This window comes from Exophiala oligosperma (genome assembly GCF_000835515.1).
Source record: "Exophiala oligosperma strain CBS 72588 unplaced genomic scaffold supercont1.11, whole genome shotgun sequence".
Classification (NCBI taxonomy): Eukaryota; Fungi; Ascomycota; class Eurotiomycetes; order Chaetothyriales; family Herpotrichiellaceae; genus Exophiala; species Exophiala oligosperma.
This window is the reverse complement of record NW_015622828.1, coordinates 286,064-307,892: the sequence shown is the minus strand read 5'-3', so window position 1 is coordinate 307,892 and position 21,829 is coordinate 286,064. Positions and strand designations below refer to the sequence as shown.

The 21,829-nt window shown below is 51.0% G+C and overlaps 8 protein-coding genes across 8 annotated transcripts; 5 read left to right on the top strand and 3 right to left on the bottom strand.

Annotated features, from left to right (window-relative positions):
- Positions 1 to 142: 142 nt before the first annotated feature.
- On the bottom strand, positions 143 to 1,513 carry PV06_09820 (uncharacterized protein; the record flags this gene model as incomplete). The annotated part of the gene is made up of 2 exons (XM_016411297.1): positions 143 to 1,369; positions 1,418 to 1,513. 2 exons carry the CDS (start codon positions 1,511 to 1,513, stop codon positions 143 to 145), a joined length of 1,323 nt encoding a protein of 440 aa, XP_016258051.1.
- A 1,868-nt stretch (positions 1,514 to 3,381) lies between these two features.
- PV06_09819 (uncharacterized protein) lies at positions 3,382 to 6,090 on the top strand (the record flags this gene model as incomplete). Its single annotated transcript, XM_016411296.1, has 1 exon — positions 3,382 to 6,090. One exon carries the CDS (start codon positions 3,382 to 3,384, stop codon positions 6,007 to 6,009), a length of 2,628 nt encoding a protein of 875 aa, XP_016258050.1. The 3' UTR covers positions 6,010 to 6,090.
- Positions 6,091 to 6,354: 264 nt separating this feature from the next.
- On the top strand, positions 6,355 to 9,251 carry PV06_09818 (uncharacterized protein). The gene is made up of 3 exons (XM_016411295.1): positions 6,355 to 6,621; positions 6,681 to 6,782; positions 6,831 to 9,251. The coding sequence occupies exons 1-3, from the start codon at positions 6,565 to 6,567 to the stop codon at positions 9,051 to 9,053; spliced, it is 2,382 nt and encodes a 793-aa protein (XP_016258049.1). The 5' UTR covers positions 6,355 to 6,564; the 3' UTR covers positions 9,054 to 9,251.
- Positions 9,252 to 9,342: 91 nt separating this feature from the next.
- Positions 9,343 to 10,766, bottom strand: PV06_09817 (uncharacterized protein). Its single transcript, XM_016411294.1, has one exon. The coding sequence runs from the start codon at positions 10,704 to 10,706 to the stop codon at positions 9,444 to 9,446; it is 1,263 nt and encodes a 420-aa protein (XP_016258048.1). The 5' UTR covers positions 10,707 to 10,766; the 3' UTR covers positions 9,343 to 9,443.
- A 124-nt stretch (positions 10,767 to 10,890) lies between these two features.
- On the top strand, positions 10,891 to 12,846 carry PV06_09816 (uncharacterized protein). Its single transcript, XM_016411293.1, has one exon. It carries the CDS (start codon positions 11,536 to 11,538, stop codon positions 12,781 to 12,783), a length of 1,248 nt encoding a protein of 415 aa, XP_016258047.1. The 5' UTR covers positions 10,891 to 11,535; the 3' UTR covers positions 12,784 to 12,846.
- A 1,775-nt stretch (positions 12,847 to 14,621) lies between these two features.
- On the top strand, positions 14,622 to 16,289 carry PV06_09815 (uncharacterized protein; the record flags this gene model as incomplete). The annotated part of the gene is made up of 1 exon (XM_016411292.1): positions 14,622 to 16,289. One exon carries the CDS (start codon positions 14,622 to 14,624, stop codon positions 16,287 to 16,289), a length of 1,668 nt encoding a protein of 555 aa, XP_016258046.1.
- Positions 16,290 to 16,778: 489 nt separating this feature from the next.
- On the top strand, positions 16,779 to 20,429 carry PV06_09814 (uncharacterized protein). The gene has a single exon (XM_016411291.1). It carries the CDS (start codon positions 16,822 to 16,824, stop codon positions 20,287 to 20,289), a length of 3,468 nt encoding a protein of 1,155 aa, XP_016258045.1. The 5' UTR covers positions 16,779 to 16,821; the 3' UTR covers positions 20,290 to 20,429.
- On the bottom strand, positions 20,372 to 21,819 carry PV06_09813 (uncharacterized protein). Its single transcript, XM_016411290.1, has 3 exons — positions 21,725 to 21,819; positions 21,295 to 21,633; positions 20,372 to 21,216 (listed from the first exon to the last, which is right to left on the bottom strand). The coding sequence occupies exons 1-3, from the start codon at positions 21,757 to 21,759 to the stop codon at positions 20,457 to 20,459; spliced, it is 1,134 nt and encodes a 377-aa protein (XP_016258044.1). The 5' UTR covers positions 21,760 to 21,819; the 3' UTR covers positions 20,372 to 20,456.
- Between the last annotated feature and the right edge of the window lie 10 nt (positions 21,820 to 21,829).

The window sequence follows — 21,829 nt, the reverse complement described above, 5'->3', positions numbered from 1 at the left end:
CGATCGGCAGCGCCGAGGGATTCTCGGGGGACGACAGTCCAGCATTATGTTCTTGGGACATCGGTTGACGGCGACAGGCCATATGATGGAGACATAGCATCTTGAATTACGTCGTCCGCTTCCCAGATGACCTCTATCAAGATTACTCTTGTTCATATCCTTCTGTTTTCATATCGTTGAGGCCTAGATCTTCCATCTCCTCTGCTGTTCTCTCATACTCTTCGCTTTTGATCTGAGGATCTTCCCCAGAATCCACATTCTTCTGCACGAAAGAGTTGGCAAGGGGATCTTCTAAGGTGATGGAGTACGGGAATTCGGCCTTGATAGCCTTGTCCAATTTGCTAAAGAAGGCGTCCCATCTCGCTTTTGTGTCCGATGACATGGAGTCACCCGGAGCGAGGCCTTCATCTTCCACATCGAAAATTTGGCCGTGTAGCTGATCTCTGACTTGACTCAGGAGACCCTCGACCGTGGTGAAGCGGCCGCCAAGCGTTCCTGGTTGCACCTCGAGGCCCAAATCTTGACTTTTGAGCACACAAGACTCCGACTTGAGAATGTCGCGGGACATATCTTCCACCGTCCGGATGTCCAACGTGATGCGTTTGCCCTTTTCCGGAATCGCACCACCCGTCTTGACATCGCTTGTGCGGTATCCACAGTGGTCGCAGACTGTAGCCATGATGATGACTTCTTTGAAATGGGGAATGTTGGTCTTCTTCATGTTGACTGTACACGACTTGGAGCAAGCTGGGCACTCAGCATGCAGTTCATATACCTGATCATCGACAATATCGACGCCTTCCATACTATCGCCCGCAGGACCTTCGACATCCTCATCAGCAAGCAAACCCAGTTTTGCATTTTGGGCATTTGTTCGGAGATAGTCGTGTCGGATGTACTTGGAGCCTTTGTCCTCCGGTGAGGGCTCAATGAACGAGTTCCCGGACATGTCGTCTAATGAAACGGTGAAAGGAAACGCCTTGCCCTCTAGCATGTTTCTAATCTTTTCGATAATTGCTTGCAGTGCGTTGTATAAGTCTGGAGTGGCTTCTTTCCGTGCTGGTTGATCGTATTCTAAGTCTGTCTTTATCTTCGAGACGAGACCTTCAATGTTTGTGAATTGGCCGGGCGCAGATGGCATTTCGAGATCGATATCTTCAAGCTTGAAGATACCATTGTCGCTTCGAACAACTTGTCGCTGGAAGTCGGCGGCTTTGTCCAGCTTGAAGGTATATTTGGTGCCCTTCTCTTGAATTTGGCCCGCACTTTTTACAGTATTGTTTTTCCAGCCGCAGTGATCGCAAGAGAACGACTCCAGGAGGATTTCTTTGAAGAACGGGATCTTGATGGGTAGAATGCGAGTAACACCCTGCGAAGATTGTCAGTTATTGTCAATTAACAGAGGAATAGAACATACATTATCGCGACAATTCATGCATAGACTTTCGAGTTCGTAGAGGCCGGTTTCATTGGGCTCGGCATGAACCACTTGTGGTGCGGAGGCATCGGCCATGATGAGGATTCGTGAGATGGTATGAACTGCCTGTCTGATCTGACGAGCAGGGAGGACAAAAGATTACTCGCTTTCCCTTCGCCTAGAATACTGTGTAGAAGGCTTCTGCGTACCCAGAAAAATTTCGCTGCGGGCAGAATGACGCAGAAGTTGAAAGACATGCCACCCGCCAAGGGGCCTATCACCTTATCGCGGGGGGTCGCCCTTCGGTACTGCGGGCACTAATGCAACCTAGATTTTGGGCTCAGGGACCCTTGGAGCTGTGTCCATCGCCACCACAATGATGGCTGGAAGATGGTCGATAGGGCCAGTACTCGTAGGGTAGACTTGGTCGTACAATTTGTACGGTGACAACTCATCGCTTCATCAGGTCCATGAAACTGAGACTCGGTGCGGGCTTGTTCTTTGCACTCTTACTAAGAAGAGCCTGCAGACCGTCGCGATCTTTCCTGGCCTTTGCTCTTTTTTTGCTATTGGTTTTGACAGGCTGTTCGACCATTGATTCATCGGGCAAAGGCAAAGTCTTTTCTATCGACGCCGTTGAGGCTATGGCAGGAGCCTTCCGAGGTTTGCTTTGACTCTTTCTGATGTCGGTTTTGAAAACAGCGACCTCTCTCGTCGTACGATGGCAGACCAAACATAAGTTAGAGACTAGTGTGCTTCGAACGAGGGTCTTCTGCGATGTTGACCTTTGACGACGCCTGGCCCCCCGTGTGAAGATTTTGGTTTCTGTCGTCCATCCTGGTATGAACAAGTTCCCACAAGCAGTGCAAGCATCGCGCTGCTGAGCTGGTGTCTTCGAAGGTCGTAATGATTGTGGCAGTTCAGTGCTTTGAGATTGCAGATGACGAGACGTGGATGGGCTGGACGAGAACAGCATGCGGCTTGATGCCCGTAAAAATTCTGCCCGTGCTTTTTGGCTGTCCATCTCGATAATGGTCGGTTTTCTGCTCCTCACAATGTGACAGCTGGTCTCAGAAAATCGTGTACGTTGGTGTGATTTGTTCGAAACCATTTCAAGCCCAAAATTCTACAAAACCTCGCCGGGTAGCGTCAACTCTACGCGCCAAGAATATAGCTGCCCACCACACCGGTTCAGAATACTGCAGGGTTACGGGGTAATGAATCCAAGTAGGGAGTAGGCTGGAGTGATACTGAAAAGTGCTCAGCATATGGAATGAATAGGTAAAACAACGAGCCAGTACTACGGGGTGTATGCTCCCATGCAGATCGCAAAAGAAAGGCCTTCGCTGTACGGAGTACATGGAGTTGAATAAACCTTCAGAATTGACATTTGGCTTGGAAGAAGCAATCCATTTCAGAAGGTCGAGGAGTCATGCTCCATCGTCGTCGTCGTAGGCATCATTATATCGAGGCAAGAAGCCGGCGGTTCCAGAATTACCCTTACATTTGTGAACGACTTCGTATTTCGTATTCCATCTACTTGTAGGTACTCGTACGTTTTTCATGATCGCCATTCAAGCTCAGATTGCCAGACTTACTAGGGCTTGTTACATCTAGGGTAGTAGGACTCCATCCTCGCCCGACTCTTCTTCTGTGAGTATCGGGTCAGGCAATGGGACCTGCAGATCAGCCAATTGGTGCCAGGGTGTCAGAACGAGTTGGCTGGTGAGGCCGACCAGCCCCAACCTGTAAGCGAGTAAGGAAGTGCGGGGCAGACACAGCGAGATCTGGGGTTTGACCATCCGGTCGGTCGGAGGGGATCGCTCTGCTCTTGTCTCTTCTGTCGATTTGTCAGGGCCCTCAACAATATCCATCATTCTTTCTTCGATTTCCATCTCATCTCGTCTCCATTCCATCGGATCGTATGCAGCAATCGACGCCCTAGATCCTCTTGACACACCATCATGGCGACTGTGACTTGTGCGCCCAAGACACTGTTGAATTCGAACGCCAAACCCCGCCGCCGCCAGAATCATTGTTGCGACCAGTGCCGCCGTGGCAAGAGAGCGTGCGACGCCACCGGCCGTGACAGCAATGAAGTTTGCTCGAATTGCATCAGGACGGGCAAAGTCTGTACGTTTGAAAAGGTCCTTCGAACCGTCAAGGAAAAATCGCACCGGACAGGCGAAAAGACTGTGTCCGTCCCCTCCGCCGCCGAAGCGCGCAGCGGAAAAAGTCTTTCAGAAGGCCCCGATGCTTCTCTAAGTGATACTTTCCAAAATTCTGTCTATTCCCTCAGCTATCGATCAATTTCGCCTACTAGTATCGATGCTGTTGATTTTTCAGGTTTCGACGCGCCACAGGAGCGCGCGAACTCCCAGGACACGCTTGCCATTCCGGACCTCAATGAATTATGCCCCTCATTGACCTCCGAGGATTATGACCTTATTACTCGGGATGACATGAATGGATCAAGCGCCATTTGGGGATGGGACTCGTCTCATGCTTACCACCAGCGAGATTCCGGGTCCGATATTCAAACCACGCCGGGCAGTATCTTTTCATTTGGCGACGACCTGTACAGCAACAGCTCCGGCACCCGTTCACGCAAGCGGAAAACTCCTCCTGGCGGCCAACGTTCTCCGAGAGTTAAGAGTCGCACCGACACAAACCCTTTCTCTGATGTCACGATTGCTTCTCTTGTTGAGCGAACAAACAAGGCCATAATCTCAGAAAGCCTGACACGTATCTACCAGGATACAATGGAGAATGCCTTGTCTTGTTGGCTCACGGAGAGAACCTGCCCCTACATCCATGAAGGCCTTGAACTTACGAAATCTCGGACCACCGAGTATCTGACTGGAGGGAGCTTTCTACAATCTGGTAACCGAATGATTGCACGAATATGTCAGCTGGACCGCCCGACATCCACTGTAAGAGATCGTCCTCTGACACCGCATGAGAACAATGTGGCGTCGCGTGCCTTGAAGGCCACTATCATGGCCTTCGCCAGCCAATGGGCACAATCAGCAAATGCTGTGAAAGAGAGCACCGGACACTCACCTCGTTTTGAGGCATTGCACGATATAATCGACGGTCGCGCAAGCAATTCCCCAGATGGCAGAGAGCCATCCAATTTCGATCGCTCGTTGCAGGAATCCTTATGGTACGATGCCCAAAGAGCACTACACGAAGCTGCCGAGATCGACTCATTTCGGGTGATTTTCGCTCAGCTGTTGTTTTCCTTCATCCAAAAACCCCTACCTCGACATCAATACGCCAAAATTATGAAGCACAAAGCAAAGAGAGGTCTCAAACGCGAGGTCTCTTTGCAGTCCAACGCAGATACCATGTCAACCAAGTCCCAAGACAGCGGTATTAAGCCTTCGAAAATCCAACTAGATCATGCGGTCTCTGATTTATCTAGCGAATCTCAGGAGCTTCAAGACCTGCTCAATTTGCAGGGACGTCCGGTACACATTGAGGCTGCTCTGTTACGACTATCAACAAAACGTGTTCAGCTCGAAGAGTCGAGCAGGAATCTCCGACAAGACTTCACAGACTCGATGGCCGTAACGGACCGGAAGTCTTTCAATATGCTTTTCTGGGTGACGATGATGTGCGACACTTTACTTGCCGTGTTTTACAATCGGCCACCTGTCGTGTCTGACGAAGATTCTCTCATCCTTCAAGTTGATACTTCAACAGACCAACAACCGTCGATCAGTTTCAGCGATCCTTCCACTGACAACGATATTGAGTCTTCGCCTTGGGGCAGCTTACTGATGAAGAAGGCTGATTTCACGGTGCATGCCACAAGCACAGCTTGGCCCTTTTCCGAAGAGCATGCACTAGCACTCCTGGCAGACGCTGCACAAGTCAAAGTCCTGTTGTACCGCAAGATCAAGAGACTCAGCAACTGTATATTCAGGCGCAATTCCACAAAGAGCATTGAAGCGGCCATTGTTGATGCTCTAAACGTATATGAATACTGGAACAAAGCTTATGGCAATTTCATACTCAATTGCTTGAAGCATCATGATGAACTACACCCTCGCGTCCAATCGTGGTATTCAGTTCTGATCGGCCACTGGCATCTCGGCGTTCTGTGGCTCGCAGACTGTCTTGACGATGTTGATCAGCATGAGCGAGGTGACCACCTTTACGGAGCCCTCCGAAAATCTTGTCGCCTCACCTTCGAGATGCGGAGAACCAGCGCATTCCAAATTGCGGATGTTTGCAGAGTTGCAAGACCTCGAAATGGCTCGTCGTTCCACCAAATCAGTGATTTCCACACAACCGTCAGCCAGGGTGCGCTCCTCACCGAGCCTTGGACGGAAATCCTGATTCGATGTTTTGCAAGGTCTGCGGACTTGTTCATGGTCTGGCTTGCCGAGTTGCAATCAGATACCTTTCCTTCACCTTCTTTTGATTTTGATACTTTATACGAGAATTGCGCGCAGTGTATTGGAGGTCTTTTTGACATAGGTCGCAAGTCGGATATGTCGTACTTGGCGGCTTTGTCACTTTCTCATCGCCTTCAGAATGCTTTTCCTAATGCTAGCAAGGTTGATGATCTACTTTCCATTTGAGAGATGATTTACGAACTATGGGGGTTGGCAAAAGTGCTCAGATCTCGAAACTTTCTTTGATAGGAATCCACAGAAATCTCAGACTTGTAATTCACTTGACAGATATCTCTTTCTGTTACGGCAGATGCACCATGTGAACCCCGTGCTGAATATTTACATAACCTCACGGGTACCCTCCGATTCATTGTCCTTAGACGCCTCGCATGCGCGGTGACTGCAGCAGAACTGTGTTAAAGCAGCACGTTAACGTGCCAAGCCAATCGGCACGACTTCCCACCTTATTGTCGCTTAAGTAAAACCACTTTAGGACATCTTCGCATGCGATGTCAATCTTTACCAGTAACTCACACCCATGCAATGTCATGGACAGCAAGTTCTGAACTTCAAACTACTAGTCGGGCTATTGGAAAAGATGCATTTCTTCTGATGCGATCTGTCTACATGCAAATGACTGCCCATCCAAGACACTTCAGGCTTCTGTTGACTCCCTATTGATTTGGGCAAACCCTTCGCCAAGTATTCACTGACTCTACAACTTCACATTTGTCCCCCTCAATGGCGACTGACCATACGATGATGGAACGAGGGGTTAGGGTCGCGATAGAGGGCTGTGTAAGTAACCTGCAGCATCAACAGTGGGCACTCTTAGCTGACTGGCTGTCAAAATAAAGGGACATGGGACACTTCATGCTATTTATGCTTCGATAGAAGAAGCCTGCCGAGTGAAAGGGTGGGATGGTGTCGATCTGCTCATTATTGGTGGGGACTTTCAGGTCTGTATGCCACCTTTTGTATCGGATCTGCTGGCTCACGTCTTCTAGGCCGTAAGGAACCAACATGACTTGAATGTCACCTCGATGCCTCAAAAATACCGGAAAATGGCCGACTTTCACGAGTATTATAGTGGAGCAAGAACCGCACCATACTTGACCATTTTCATCGGAGGTAATCACGAAGCAAGCAATCATCTCTTCGAGCTCTACTATGGAGGATGGGTGGCCCCTAACATTTATTACCTTGGAGCTGCCAACGTTATTCGCCTGGGTCCGTTGCGCATTGCTGGCCTAACCGGAATTTGGAAAGGGTACGACTACCGCAAACCTCACTTTGAACGACTCCCTTACAATCGAGAGGAGACAGGGAGCATATACCATGTGCGGGAAATAGACGTCAGAAAGCTGTTGGCTCTACGAACCCAGGTCGATATAGGTTTGTCGCATGATTGGCCTCAAGGTATTGAGATGCACGGTGACTATCAATGGCTTTTCAGAAACAAGAAGGGCTTCGGTGAAGACTCAAGAAATGGCAGACTAGGCAGCGTAGCCGCTAGACAGTGCTTGGACCGGTTGCGACCACCTCATTGGTTCTCAGCACATCTTCACACCAAATTTGTGGCCATACTCGATCACGAAGAAGATTGTCTGAGTAAAGTGACAGAGACTAATGGAAATAGCCATCGAGGACCTCTAGCGCAGGATCGTCCACAGGTGTCAGCCTGGCAAGGTTTTCATGCAGCCGCTGAGGTTGCAGCTGCCAAGGAGAAAGATGATCTTCTACAGCAGATCGAGAATAGAAAAGTCGCAATGGCCAAGGCTGGCGCTTCTAAGGGTCCTCAGTACACCTTTGAAGAAACATTCAACGAAGTCACCGATGACGGCCTCGATCGCAAGATCATTTCAACTACCCACCACCAACCTAGTCACGACGTCGATGACGCGTATATGCCAATATCCAACTTGGACGGTTGTGGATTCTCCAGACCAACAAAGCGCCAAAGACTTGAAACTACGTCCGATGAAGAGATAATACGTCGAGAAGGCTCTCATACAGGCATTCACACTGCAGGTGACCGAGAAAGTAGAAGCAGAGACACCGCAATGGGTGCTTCCAGTACGGTCATCGACAACCCTGATGCTATCGATATCGACATGAGCGACGACGATGAATCAGTGCTGGTCACCAATGATCAGAATCCCGATTCTGTGTCGATTCCCCAGATTGCTGCACTCAAGTCAACCATTGGCGGAAATCATGGCTCGCCACTAATGTCTCCGACTTCTTCTGACAAAAGCGAGGCCGGCGGCGTCAAGCTAAATCAAGAAGCAACACCGTTCGCTTCAAGCGCGAGACTGGACAATGGCGCAATTCAAGCTTCTCCTGAACCGCCAACAACTACAAAAGACCCGCAACATGCCTCTCCTAACGTGGTAGCCGAGAACTACATTCCACCGTCGCCTCCTGCAGCTTCTGATAGTGCCCACACGATATCTACTCAGTCTGCGACAGTAGTGCCGTCGGAAAATGAGGTGTCGGAGGAGATGCGAGCTCAACTTGCCGCACTATCTAGCAACTTCATACAGGAAGAAAAGCTTGAAGTATCTCCACCACTACCGTTTCCGGAAGACATCTTTAACCAAAAGACCGAGTTTCTTGCCCTGGGCAAATGTGAACCGTTCCAGGAATTTCTCCAGCTCATGGAGATCAAGTCCACGACCGCACCTGACGAAGCTATCACAAGACCTCTGAAGTTGTCCTACGATCCGGAATGGCTCGCAATTCAGCGCGTTTTTTCTCCGGAGCTCCAACTAGGTGGTAACCCAAGCGACAAGGTGCCAGTCAATCGTGGAGACACGTACTATCGCGACAGAATTCTCGAAGAAGAAAAGTGGATTCAAAAGCATATTGTCGATGTTGGCAAGCTGGATGTACCGGAGAACTTCAGTATCACCGCACCGGTCTACGACCCAAGTCTCGAAATCGGACCTAATGAAATGCCTCGCGAGCTGACGAATCCTCAAACCAGCACATTCTGTGAGTTGGTTGGCATTGAGAACAAATTCGACATTAGCGAGGAGGAGAGAGAATTCAGAATGCAACAGGGCCCCAGGGCTGAGAGCGCACAATCCATTGCGTATCACAGTCGAAGTCGGGGAGGCGGTGGCGGCGGTGGTCGCGGTCGTGGCGGTTGGCGCGGCGGTGGTGGTGGGGGTGGCCGGGGTCGAGGTGGGTTCCGCGGTGGTAGAGGCAGAGGTCGCGGTTGGTAGCGACGATGACAAGCTACGTTCAAGGTTTTTGTACTTGTGAGCTTGTTGGGGACATTTCCTCGCCCTTCGATCGATGCGAGAAGCGAGTATTTGCCAGATTGCTGCAGGCCTGTCGTGGGAATGCGTGACGCTGAGTGAGGCCTGGTTTTTCCCAATGTACTTGTTATTCGGAAAGTGATACCCCCTTTTAGATAATCAATACGACAGCAATTGTTGCGAAAATTACATAGAAGAGTGCCTGCCAACTTTCTAGGTTGGAAGATTACGACGGAGTGTCGGAATGAGCGGCCGCAGGTAAAGGAATGTATAAAAAACAGAGGACGTATGACGGGCGGCGAGACTCATTTCATCCTCAATCATAGCGGTCGTGAGTACAGTGTGTCCGTGTACTTAATGTACAGCAAGCGCTCTCGCCTCTTTTCCAGCAGGAACCTTGTCCAATCTATCCAGTTTCCTGAGCAAAGCCTTCTTCCAAGCCTCGTATTCTCTGGTTCGCTCCTCACTCAGAAAATCCACTGCATCCTGCATCATTGTGTGCAGGCCGGGAAGGAGGACACCATTGGGGTCTTCCTCGTCCTCATCGTCCTCGTCATCCGCCGCCGCTGCAGATCTCCCTGGTCTCCATCGCCGCTGGCGGGACACCAGTACGTCGTCGTCTTCGATGGCGTCCTCTTTGTCGTCGTCATCATCATCATCCACCATGCACGCAGTTTTGGACGGATCGAAAGCAAACACAGCCTCGGGGACGCTGACCCACCAATCCTGCTGACCACAGTACCCTTCGCGATTGATGCGGCGGATCCAGGCTTCGACTCCCTCGGTGCCGGCGGCGTATTCGATCTCCGCCACCGCCCGCGAGCACGTCGACTTGTACACGGTCGTGGTCATCTTGCCGGTCTTCATGCGAGTCAGTGTCATGAGGTATAATGCTACCATGAGGCCCGTGACATTTTGTTTGAATTCCTCCTCGTCTTCTAGGTTGTCGGCGGCGTCCTCGGGTCGTGGCCACATCCCAGCCAGGCGAAGGATGACACAAGTCCCCGTGTAGACGTGCGGAGCGAGCAAAGGCGTTGAGAACAGCCGACATAATTTACGGATCGATGGCATGAGCCATGACGGTGCTTCGTTGTTCTCCGAGGATCTGGATTTACCGGCGCTGGAGGCTTTGATCTTGCCTACGAATCCCCCGTTTGGTGTGTTGTTGTTGTTGCGTCCTGTCTTGGTCTTGGACGGCGTGCTTGGTTCAGAGGAGCCAACAGCAGCGGCCGGGTTGATCTTATTATTCTTGAACTGTCCATCCGCGGTCCTCTTTCTACCGCCGCCCGGTGTGGACTTGGGCGTTTGCTGCTGCAGCGCGGACTCTTCGTCGAGGACTCGTTGGAGAAATGTGACGAGTTTCTTGTATACTGTCGGTTTGCAGGGCGCGCTGGAGCTCTTGGCCGCCGGCAGACGGCACTGCGCCCGGAGCCGTTTACATGCGATCTCGCTGCATGCGTAGGCGCGGGCTATTTCTTCTTCTGGCTTCAGGTGTGAGGCGCGCTGGTGCGATTGAGCGAGGAGTGATTCAGCGAGGTGGGTTAATTGAGGTGGGAAATTGTTCGCATATGTTGGGAGGAGGGCGGCTAGGGATTGGGTTATAGCTGAAGGCGCCATTGTTCAGCAATGATGAAGTGGTGGCTTGTCGTAGAGGTTGTCGTCTTTGGAACATGTTAGTGTCGTTGAGGTGTTGAGTGGAATGTAAATACGCAGTACGCGAATAAATAATTCTACGCGACTCCACCATCCAATTCTTGTCCATAACCTTCCATTTGACCTCCGACCATCAACCACCTTTCCAAATCAACCTCAGATAATGAAACTTATCTGCAATCACCATCACATGTCTCGGCGATCATGATTTGCGGTCTCTGGTTCTACCGTAAGTAGAGACTAGAGAGGTACCTAGGCAGGCATACGTCTAGCAAAGGTCGGGTTCACCAATTCATTTCTGACTGACATGACATCTTCGCTCTTCACCCTGACTGTCTAATTTAACCGCCATGAGAGGTTAAGATAGACCGATGCTATCACTAATACTCTATGGAATCTATCGAGCAGTGTTACTGCTGAACGTGGGATCTTTCGCACCTCAACCTTTTTCAAGTACCCTCATGCACTTCAGATATCGTTAGGGTCAATATGCGATGACAGTTCACGAGACATCTGATCCCTGGGATATGCCCAATGTTGGCCCCTTTCCCACCGCTGGTTGCTGAGAAGATGGGCGAGGTGCGTTGTCTATGTGATTCTCTGCATGGTCATTAACTATACATCGGATGGCTCTTTGTCTACGACACTGTTCCACAACAACAAGCATGCATGAACACCCCTGAATTATGGTGGCTTTCTTTGGACTGCAAGCTTCGATGCTGACTCTTTGATCCCGTATCACTGGAGTGATGAGGCAGGCAGCCTATCACTGTCGTCCTCAGTGGTGCTGCCTATGTCCGTTGGTCGGTCACATCGGCCATATGGGATATATTCTTTGCGATTCCAGATTGTCTCGACATGGAGACCACTGATACTGTCAACGCCCAAGTATACCAGGTTGAGAACAAAATCCCGATCCAATATGATTTCCATCAAGAGTACAGCGGGGTTGTTTGCTCTTCTATCCTTCGATATCTCTCAAGCCATCGATCCACTCGTGCCTGCGTACATCATGGTCAAGAATTACACAGGGCCAGGTTTTTATCAGAATTTCGACTTTTTCTCCAATCATGACCCTTCCAACAGTTTCGCCAAATACGTCGATCTAACCGACGCAAACAGCACTGGTTTGGCGGGATTTCAAAGCTCCAACAACGACGAATCTGACCCTGTTTACCTTGGTGTTGACCATCAAACTATCACTCCAAACAGGCGACCAAGTGTACGACTCGAAGGACAGGATACATTTAATCATTCCCTCATCGTGGCAGACATCCGCCATATGCCTTGCGGCTGCGGCACATGGCCCGCTTTCTGGCTCCTCGGGCAGGGCGCGGACTGGCCCAGCGCAGGCGAGATAGATATAATCGAGGGTATAAATAACCGGAATGTCAGCACAATGGCTCTGCACACCAAAAAGGGGGTTTTTGTTGCCAACTTGACCAGCGCATATGCGGGCAACACGCAGATGGCTGGCACATTCACCAACCTGGACTGCAATCTTGACAGTGGCGGAACGACTGGTTGCACAGCCAATGCATCTTGGAAGAATTATGGTGCCGAGTACAATGCCCAGGGTGGCGGCGTGGTTGTCACGGAGTTCACGAGCGATGCGATCAACATCTGGTCATTTCCACGCGACAGCATACTCCAAGATATTCTGTCGGGCTCACCGAACCCTCACCCTCAATACAATGGTAGTCAATGGGGTCCACCGGAAGCAAAGTTCGTCCCCAGCGTCAACAGCTCATCCTTCGATGACCACTTTTTCAACCTCAAGCCGATCTTCAACACGGCTTTCTGTGGTCCATGGATTGATGGATTGTGGAACACGAGCGAGTGCGCTTCTTTGGCCCCGACGTGCTCCGAATATGTGTCGAACAACCCCCCTGCCTTTTCTGGCGCGTATTGGGCTATCGAAGGGATTCAGGTGTACGAGCCTCTCGTGAATACCACCACATTTGGTCCCACCACGCCGCGATTTAATCCGGCTTATACTAACGAGCACCGTGGTCGCCTGGAAGATTTCCAAACATACTGAATTGGCTCTTGTACAGTTTCTCTTGATATACCGTGTCAGTTTGTATCCTCTAGGCCAGCAAGGAGATTTGCAAATACAATGCCTAAACTCAAGATGAATGATTTGTCGCCCGAGTGCTTCACATTCTTTCGATAGAAGACATTTAGACGTTTTTCCCAGGTGTCAAACATTCCGGGGCAGAATTTAATCCCTGGAATCATACTTTCCAAGGAAAAGGTAGCTCTGGAACGGGGTACTCGCCGTTGACATACTCCGTACGGGATATCGAAATGCATGATGCATCACGTGATGACGCGTAAAAAGCACTTTACGCGTAGAACGTCATCGATTGGCTAGGGTCTCGACATGAGAGTGCCGCTTTTATTGATTGGACTGAGTATCTATATGGACTGTCCATTTTTCACCTATCCTCACCCTTTCAATGTCAGGTGTATTACCACTCCACGACTCTAGATCCTACTTTGGTATGGGCATCAAACAGCAGGCCAAGATGTGTCACTCCTCCTCCTACTTGCCTGACTCCCCATGGAGAGATCAAAGTCTGATCGACAATACCCCTCGCAGCGCTTCAATTTCTCAGTCTTCAACATTGCTTGGCCAGACTATCGTGCTCCGCAACCATTCGCAACAATACAGACGCAAATTCCTCCGGATGGGAAGCAAAACCCGTGTGGGCTCCGGGGAACATAGTCAATTTCAAGTCCAGCTTCTCAGCCAACACCTTGTTGGCCCGGAACTGGAGGGCTTCGGGGTGCGATAGCTCTCCATTGGCGAGGATCAAGAGGTGCTTCTGTTTCTCAATGAGTGCCACATCCCACTCGTGCATGGGATAGGGCAAAATCTCCCGTTCAAACCAGTACATGATGTTGTACAGCAGAAGAGGGTCACTGGCTTTTTTGAGACCCGAGAGTCTCATTTCGCCCTCCTCTCCATACTTTATGAAGTCGAAAAAATCCTTCATTGCTGGTATGACCCCACCGCTACGATAGATCTCGTAGAGACCTTGTTGGCGAGCGAACAATTCTTCTCGGTCCGGGAGCAGAGCCAACGCTGGCGGTTCATGAGGGATTAGGTTCTTGATGACGGATGGGTGTCGTGTCAAGAGTGCCAATGATACAATCGCCCCAGAACTGTTGCCTATGACTGTGGCCTTGGGGTCGCCGTTGTCAGCAAGATGCTCAATCAACTTTCGAGCATCGTCGGCGTCGATTTCGAGGCGGTGTTCGTAGTCTTGTTCGCCGGTCAAGATACTGCGAGAAAAGCCTCTACGGTCATAGTACACGACCTTGTATTGACCTTTGAGCCCTTCAGCAAGCCCTTGCCAGATGTCCCCAGATCCATTGCCGCCATGGACACAAAGGATTAGAGGTCCGCTGCCCACGGTTTCGTAGTACAGTCTCGCCTCTTCGACTTTCACTAGCCTCCGGTGTGACTTTAGCACGGGCGGCAAAATTGATACGAAATCGCAGCGACCACAAACCTTCACGGGTAGAGTACGATCCCAACGGACTGCTTCATTCCAACGACCCATCTCCAATGCTATCTTCTTCTCCCCACAGATTCTGGTATCCCCAGACTGTAGTCCCACGGTAGAGACTGAAGAATAGCTAAGAGCTCTGTGATAAGCTTATTGAAGCTTCAATGGTCCCACAATCCCCCTGCCACGACGCTGAAGAGAAACTTAAAGTAGGTATATCTAATTTATAATCCACCTCATGATACCAGGTATTGGCAAGTTGTTACCTATCTCATCTACATCTACAATCACAATTTCGATTTAGGCGCGGGGTCCAGATCGACCTTAACCTCATTTCTTGTTCTTACTGAATAGTCCTAGGATGGCATCGAGCAAAATTGAGGAGCCCAATGACAATACGGTCAACAGACCCGATGTTGTTGTTACAAAGGACAACACCAACGAGCACGCTGGGGCTGAAAGGGCTCCAGCGCAGAAGGCGACATTCTTCATGATATTCTTTGCCATCTGGATCTCCTTTGCGTCATGGATTGCCAACTTTGATCTGGGCTACCAAGGAGTCGTCTTGATCATGCCCACATTCAATAACGCCTTTGGCACTTGCCAGATGGTCCCTGGCCCAACTGGTGCGCCGATGGAAGTTTGCCAGTTGAGCGTGTTGCGGCAGTCGCTGACCAATGTGGTTTCTATCTTCACAGGCGTCGGCGGAGTCCTCGCAGGCATCACAGGTCACTACATTGGGCGACGCGGAACCATGCAACTTGCTTCTGCCATTGTCATAATCGGGGCAGCTGGCATGTTGGGCACTAGTAGCAACTTTTTGCATTACATGGTTTTCAAGTGCATCAGTGGCGTGGGCATCGGTCAGCTACTTGCATCCTCTCTCGTTTATGGGACAGAATGTATAGTAGCGAGCCAACGAGGCTTGATCCTGGGCATGTACAACTACGGTCTCACTTTAGGCAACGTTGCTGCTGCCGCCGTCTGCGCCGGATCTTCGCATCTTGCTGCCACCAACAACTGGCAATGGAAAACCCCTATCATCTGCCAGATTCCGCTCGGTATCATACTTGCAGCAGGAACCATGATGTTTCCGGAGTCGCCGTACTGGCTCATGACCAAAGATAGAGAGGAAGCAGCACGGACGTCATTCGCCCAATTTTACAAAAAGGATCCCAGCTCAGCCGAGATCACCGCACAGGTCCAGTCGGTGAAAGAATATATCGAGATCGAAAGAGCTGCGAGCGCAACAACGTCTTGGACGGAGATCTATCATTCACATGATATCCGACGGACATTTGCTTCGACGATATGCCTCCTTGGAGTCTCCCTGACCGGCATCAACCTTGTGGCTCCGTATGCGGCTCTTTTTCTCCACGGCCTGGGCATTACCAACCCGTACTTGATCAATGTGATCATCGGCTTGTGCATATTTGCTGGCGCCCTGCTTGGTCCTGTGGTTCTGGAGTACGGAGGACGGCGGTTCTCCATGTTATGCGCCTTTGCTGCTATGGCGAGTTGTATGCTGATCTTCTCCGCCGTCAGCAGTGCACTAGGCCCCAACAACCCCCAGTCGCAGCGCGTACTCGTCGCCTTCTTGTGCATCTGGGCATTCGTCTTTGGCGGCGGCTTTGCGCCGGCTGCATGGCTTACCTCTGCAGAATTACACTCTGTCCGCTTGCGCACCTACGGGCAGGCTAATACGACGTTCTTCTACCAGATATTTCAGTTCGGCGCCACTTTCTGGACACCGTACATGCTCAACAATGATTATGGTGATATGGGAACCAATGTGGGCTACTTCTACTTCGGAATTACCGTCGTCTGGTTCATCCTCGTCTTCCTATTCGTGCCAGAGACGGCGCGTCTTACACTTGAGCAGATTGACGATTACTACATGTCTTCTCGACCAGCGTGGAAGACATCGATGAAGGTGAACAAACAGATTGCTATGGGCAACAACACATTGGGCGCCACGACACATGAAGCAAAAAATGGGGTCGATTGTGTTCATAGCGAGAAAGTTTGATCGAGATCGAGCTAAAGATGAGTAGATCCTGTATGTTGCTGCCCGAAGGAAAGCTGGCTTATGGTCAATTTGTTCATGGAACACTTCCGCAAAAGACACTGCAGGACTGGTATACCGATTGGTTGAGATCACTCGCAAGACAATTGTTACTTTCTTCCCTTCTATATTCGGCTACAACCAAGATAAACAGTTACCGTGGCCCCTAGTTGATCGAGGGCTGCATCGGATAGTGCCGTATACACTACTATCTCAGCCCTAACCCAGATACATAATCATATATGTTACATACCATACTATTAAACCCTCGTAGTTGATTGTAAGTATGCTGGTCATGAAGCCTCGTCAAAAATCCGTGCCTAGTATCCTATTTAGGAGTGAGCACAGAGCGGCGTCATCTCCATCCCGATGCAGCATGACTGGCGCGTAAAGTGTCCACCGCGTTATTGGATCGTGACAATGACGACAAGATTTCTTGCCGCGGACTTTCGCCAACAGGCTGCGCTCTTCTTTGCCTCTTTGCACGACATGTAGAATGGCTAAATTGCAGGCGGCGACTGTGTCGCGCCAGCCTGTCAATCGCAAGCGAAAGCACAGGACGCAGGAAGACGAGTCGCAGGCGACACAGTCCGACAGTACTCCCAACACCCCAACTACCGCAGACACAATTACCACAAAGACAACCACAACGGTGCCTACCAAAACCCATGATGGTGGACCAAAGCCACGAAGGACGAAAGCTAACTCCAAACCAACTTTGGTCCGAAAAGGCTCCTCTTCTAATCTTGTTGAGTCAGACATACCCTGGCCTGAGCACTTCAAGTATCTGAATTTGCTACACAAAGCCTTGAACGTTGTCTACACGTTCTGCTGTACTCGCAAGCACTTTGCCACTACATGGGACAACATAAAGTCTGCAGTGGAGGGACACATAAAAAGACCGTTGAAAGAAGAAGATGTGGCGCAGGTGAAAGCTATAATACCCCGGGCCATCAACTTCGTCTATGTCGACGAAGAGCACTTGATGGTTACAATCATGGGCGAGGAAGACGGAATCAAGGGTGGCAGAGCAGATCACTTCAGATCATTGGCGGAAGATGAAAATGGTCGCGACGAGCAGTCAGGGACACCCAAAGAGTTACTCCTTTTTGAGTTCGTCGATGGAGACCTCAAGCGACAAGTGATCGATCCAAAGACAGGAGAACCAACCAAGGCCACCCAAAAGCTACGAAATGAAGATCTAAAGATGCCCGTTTTCAGCCAAAAGTCGATGTTGAAGCTGATCGAAAAGCGCAATTTGAAATTCACTTCTGCCGTAAATGCCTTCCTCAATCAATGCGCCGAGGAGCGGACAGATGCCACGGAGAAAATCATGGAACTGAAGCAACAGTACATACCTGTTCCTTCTTCCAGTAGAGCCACTACGCCTGCTCCTGATACCAATGGCTTGCCAAAAACCATTCCCAAAGATCGGAAATCAATCTCAGAGATCGTACAAGAAATCACCGAACTTGAATGGTACACTCAACAGATTGTACCGGATGGCCATCGTGTTTTCGATCCGCAGCCCGCCATTTACGGAGACCTTAACTTTCGGTTGTCTCAAAATCTGGTCAATGCCCTCTACAACAACAAGGGTATAACTCAACTTTATTCGCATCAGGCTGAGGCTATAAACAACTTGCATGATGGACATCATGTCATTGTCTCCACCTCTACAAGCTCCGGCAAATCCTTGATCTACCAAATTCCCATGCTTCATGAGCTCGAAAAGGACCCCGAAAGCCGCGGCATGTACATATTTCCAACGAAGGCTCTCGCGCAAGATCAGCGAAGAAGCATGAAGGAGCTCCTGGGATACATACCTGGCCTCGAGCATACCATTGTGGAAACCTTTGATGGAGACACCCCAATGAACGCGAGAAATTCCATACGGGATGAAGGCAGAATCATATTTACCAATCCAGATATGCTGCACATCACTATTCTACCGCAAGAAAGCGGTTGGCGGACATTCCTTCAGAACCTGAAATATGTTGTCGTGGACGAATTGCACGTTTACAATGGACTGTTTGGCGCCCATGTGGCTTTCATAATGCGCCGACTACGAAGAATATGCGCAGCGGTGGGAAACCGCAAGGTCAAGTTTATCTCTTGTTCAGCTACGGTGGCGAATCCTGAAGAGCATATGAAAACTATTTTCGGTGTAGACAAGGTGAAGCCGACTGATTTTGACGGATCTCCATCCGGGCGGAAAGAATTCGTCTGCTGGAATACACCGTACAAGGACCCAGGTGACCCCTCGTCCGGTCGAGGGGATACATTTGCAGAGACAGCTCGACTAGTTTGCCAACTCATTCTGCGTGGTGTCCGAACCATTGCCTTTTGTCGTATACGAAAGCAGTGTGAGGTGCTCCTGGCCGCCGTAAAAGCCGAGTTCACCAACCTCGAAAGACCAGAGTGTGCGGCTCTCGTCATGGGTTACCGTGGCGGTTATTCGGCTCAAGACCGTCGTCGGATCGAATCAGAAATGTTCGGTGGCAAGCTCATGGGCATAATCGCGACAACCGCTCTAGAACTTGGCGTCGACATCGGCTCTCTCGACGCGGTCGTCACAATGGGGTTCCCTTACACCATTGCTAACCTGCGACAACAAAGTGGTCGAGCCGGGCGACGTAATCGAGACTCCCTCTCCGTCCTTGTGGGAGATTGTTTTCCCGTCGACCAGTACTACATGCAGAACCCAGATGAGATCTTCACCAAACCCAATTGCGAACTCCAAGTCGACCTGCAGAATGAACTCGTGGTCGAAGGACACATGCAGTGTGCGGCGTACGAGATGCCAATCAAGCCAGATGAAGACGTCAAATTCCTCGGAAAAATGCTGCCGGAAATATGCACTGAGCGGCTCAGTTATGATCCCTTGGGCTTCTATCACTGTAACGAGCGGTTTCGGCCTTTGCCCTCGAAATGCGTGGCCATCCGCGACACCGAAGACGAGCACTTCGCCGTGATCGACATCTCGCATGGGCGCAATATTGTTCTCGAAGAAGTCGAGGCCTCCCGCGCCTTCTTCACCCTCTACGACGGTGGTATCTTTTTGCACCAGGGGCGGACGTACATGGTCAAAGAGTTCTCGCCCGAGAGGAAGATCGCCCGGGTCCAGCTTGTCAAAGTAGACTGGACGACGCAGCAGCGAGACTTTACTGACGTCGACCCCATCGAGACGGAGCAGGTCCGCCGCGTGAGCGAGAAGTCGTTGACAAAGGCCTTCTTTGGCAAAATAAAGGTCAAGGCCGTCGTGTTCGGATTCTTCAAGATCGATCAGAAACGTCGTATCCTGGACGCCGTCGCGGTCGATAACCCGCCCGTCATCATCTACTCACGTGGCCTGTGGCTGGACGTTCCGAAATACGCCCTGCAGATCCTGAAGGACAAACGACTCAACCTCGCGGCCGGCATCCACGCGGCGGAACATGCGCTCATGAGCCTCATGCCGCAGTTCGTGGTGAGCATGCCTGGTGACGTGCGGACCGAATGCAAGAACGCGCTCAAGGAATTTGCGAAGAAGGAAACCCAGCGGAAACGCCCTGCACGACTGACCTTCTACGACGCAAAGGGAGGAGCCGCAGGGTCGGGCATCGCAGCGAAGGCGTTTGAGTTTATCGACATGTTGCTCGAGAGGGCCGTGCAGCGCGTGGCGGCGTGTCATTGTCTCGAAGGGTGTACCGAGTGTATTTGTGACGAGAGGTGCAAAGAGAAGAACATGATTATGAGCAAGGCCGGCGCTGAAGTCATCTTGAAGAGTCTGATCGGTGCCGAGATCGACATCGATGCCTTGCCCGAGGGCGAGGAGGAGAGAGTCCCTGCCGGAGTCGAGACGGTTGTATTTGCGGACGAGGTCATGGGTCACAACGGACGACGGGTTGAGGAAAAGGGGTTCATCAAGCGAGAGAAGGATGATGATGAGTGTATCATCATCAAGGACGAGCCGGACGATTAAATAAGTCGCCAACCATCAAGACTTGGATTGTTATGTACGAATATTACGACCATTATGAATGTAACATCTCAAAAATATACAATCTTACAGTAAGATAGATAGATGTCCGTTGGCCAAAGTCTATCTGCAAGAACTCTACTCGTACGGGTATCTAGCTACCTGTGTATCTATCTTGTCGGGTCTAGTCCTCTCGTAACGTTCTTGACATAAACATCTGCTTCTTTTCTCATTTGTTCGATATTCATAGAGCCGGAACCGTAGGCTCTCGAGATTGCGGCCTGGACTTGTTCATCATCGAACACGTTGCCGCCGCCAACAACAAGGCCCTGTGATCCCTCCACGCTGACGACGCTCCGCCAGTACTCGTCGTCGGTGGCCTTGAGCGTGGCGCTGCGCACGGTCGCGTTGCGGGCGATGGTGTAGGCGCGCAGGTTGGTCTGGGAGAGCTGGAGGGACAGGTTCGCCTTGGTGATGGCCTCTTCCATCCGTCGACGGGCCAGTTCCGGGTCCGCTGCCGCCGGGGCGCTGAAGAGGAGGAACCTCCCCGTCGCGCTGGCGTAGATGAGCAAGGCCACGGCGACGTCAAAGAGGCACAAACACAGACAGCGCAGCGTCGACGCCAGCCAGAAGATGCCTCCCGGCGCGGGGGTGCTTGGGTCTGTGAGTGGCGAATACGTCGTCGTCACGGCGACGTCGACCGAGGCGAGCGCCAGTGCGCAGAGCAAAACCCGTCCTCGCCACCGGCTGGATTCGTAGCCACAAATGGTCTCCGAGGTCGCGAACCCCAGACAAAAGATGTGGAAGAGGTGAGGCAGCAACACGTTGATCGGGTAGTGGTAGAGGAGGTAGGAAAAGGTGTCGTCGGCGTGGCAAAAGGTGCAGTTCAAGAGCGTCGACGGTCCGAAGCGGAGATAGATCCGGCGGAGACTTTGAAGGGACAACGGTCAGTAAAAGTCCCGGGGGGGGGGGGGGGGTTTCAACTTCTGGGCTCGTCGTGACACGTACGCTGGAGAAGTAAATTTCGATCGAAGAGCTTCGTCGACCGGCGTCAACGTGCCGTGCTCACGGAGCATGGCCAGTCGTGAGAACAACGCGTCCGTCGGCATGGCGAATCGAGATTGTGTGACGACAAAGATGTTGTGGTCCTCGACGTTGCCCCTGAAGGGTAGCGAAAGGTAGAAGAAGATACATGTCGACACGAACAGGGCGTTGAGGCCGTAGCCGGTCTTTTGTGGCAACGGTCTCGGTGGAGGTCTCGTCCTGACGGCCGTCTTGACCACTCGGTAATAGTTGATGGCCCGGGGTAGTATGAATGTGAACAAGAGAGGCCAGAAAGGCTTGACACTGATGGGGTTCAAATTTCATGAGTTTCTTTCTGCCCGTGTTTTTGTTTTTGATCTTGCATGGGGTGTGAAGCAGCGCGGGAAACGTTTACCTTTGTATCCAACTCATACTGAACAAAATAGGCATCGAACTCTCCAAAAACGCGATGATCACCGTTACGCCTTCATTTGATCATGGGCCATGCACATCAGATTGA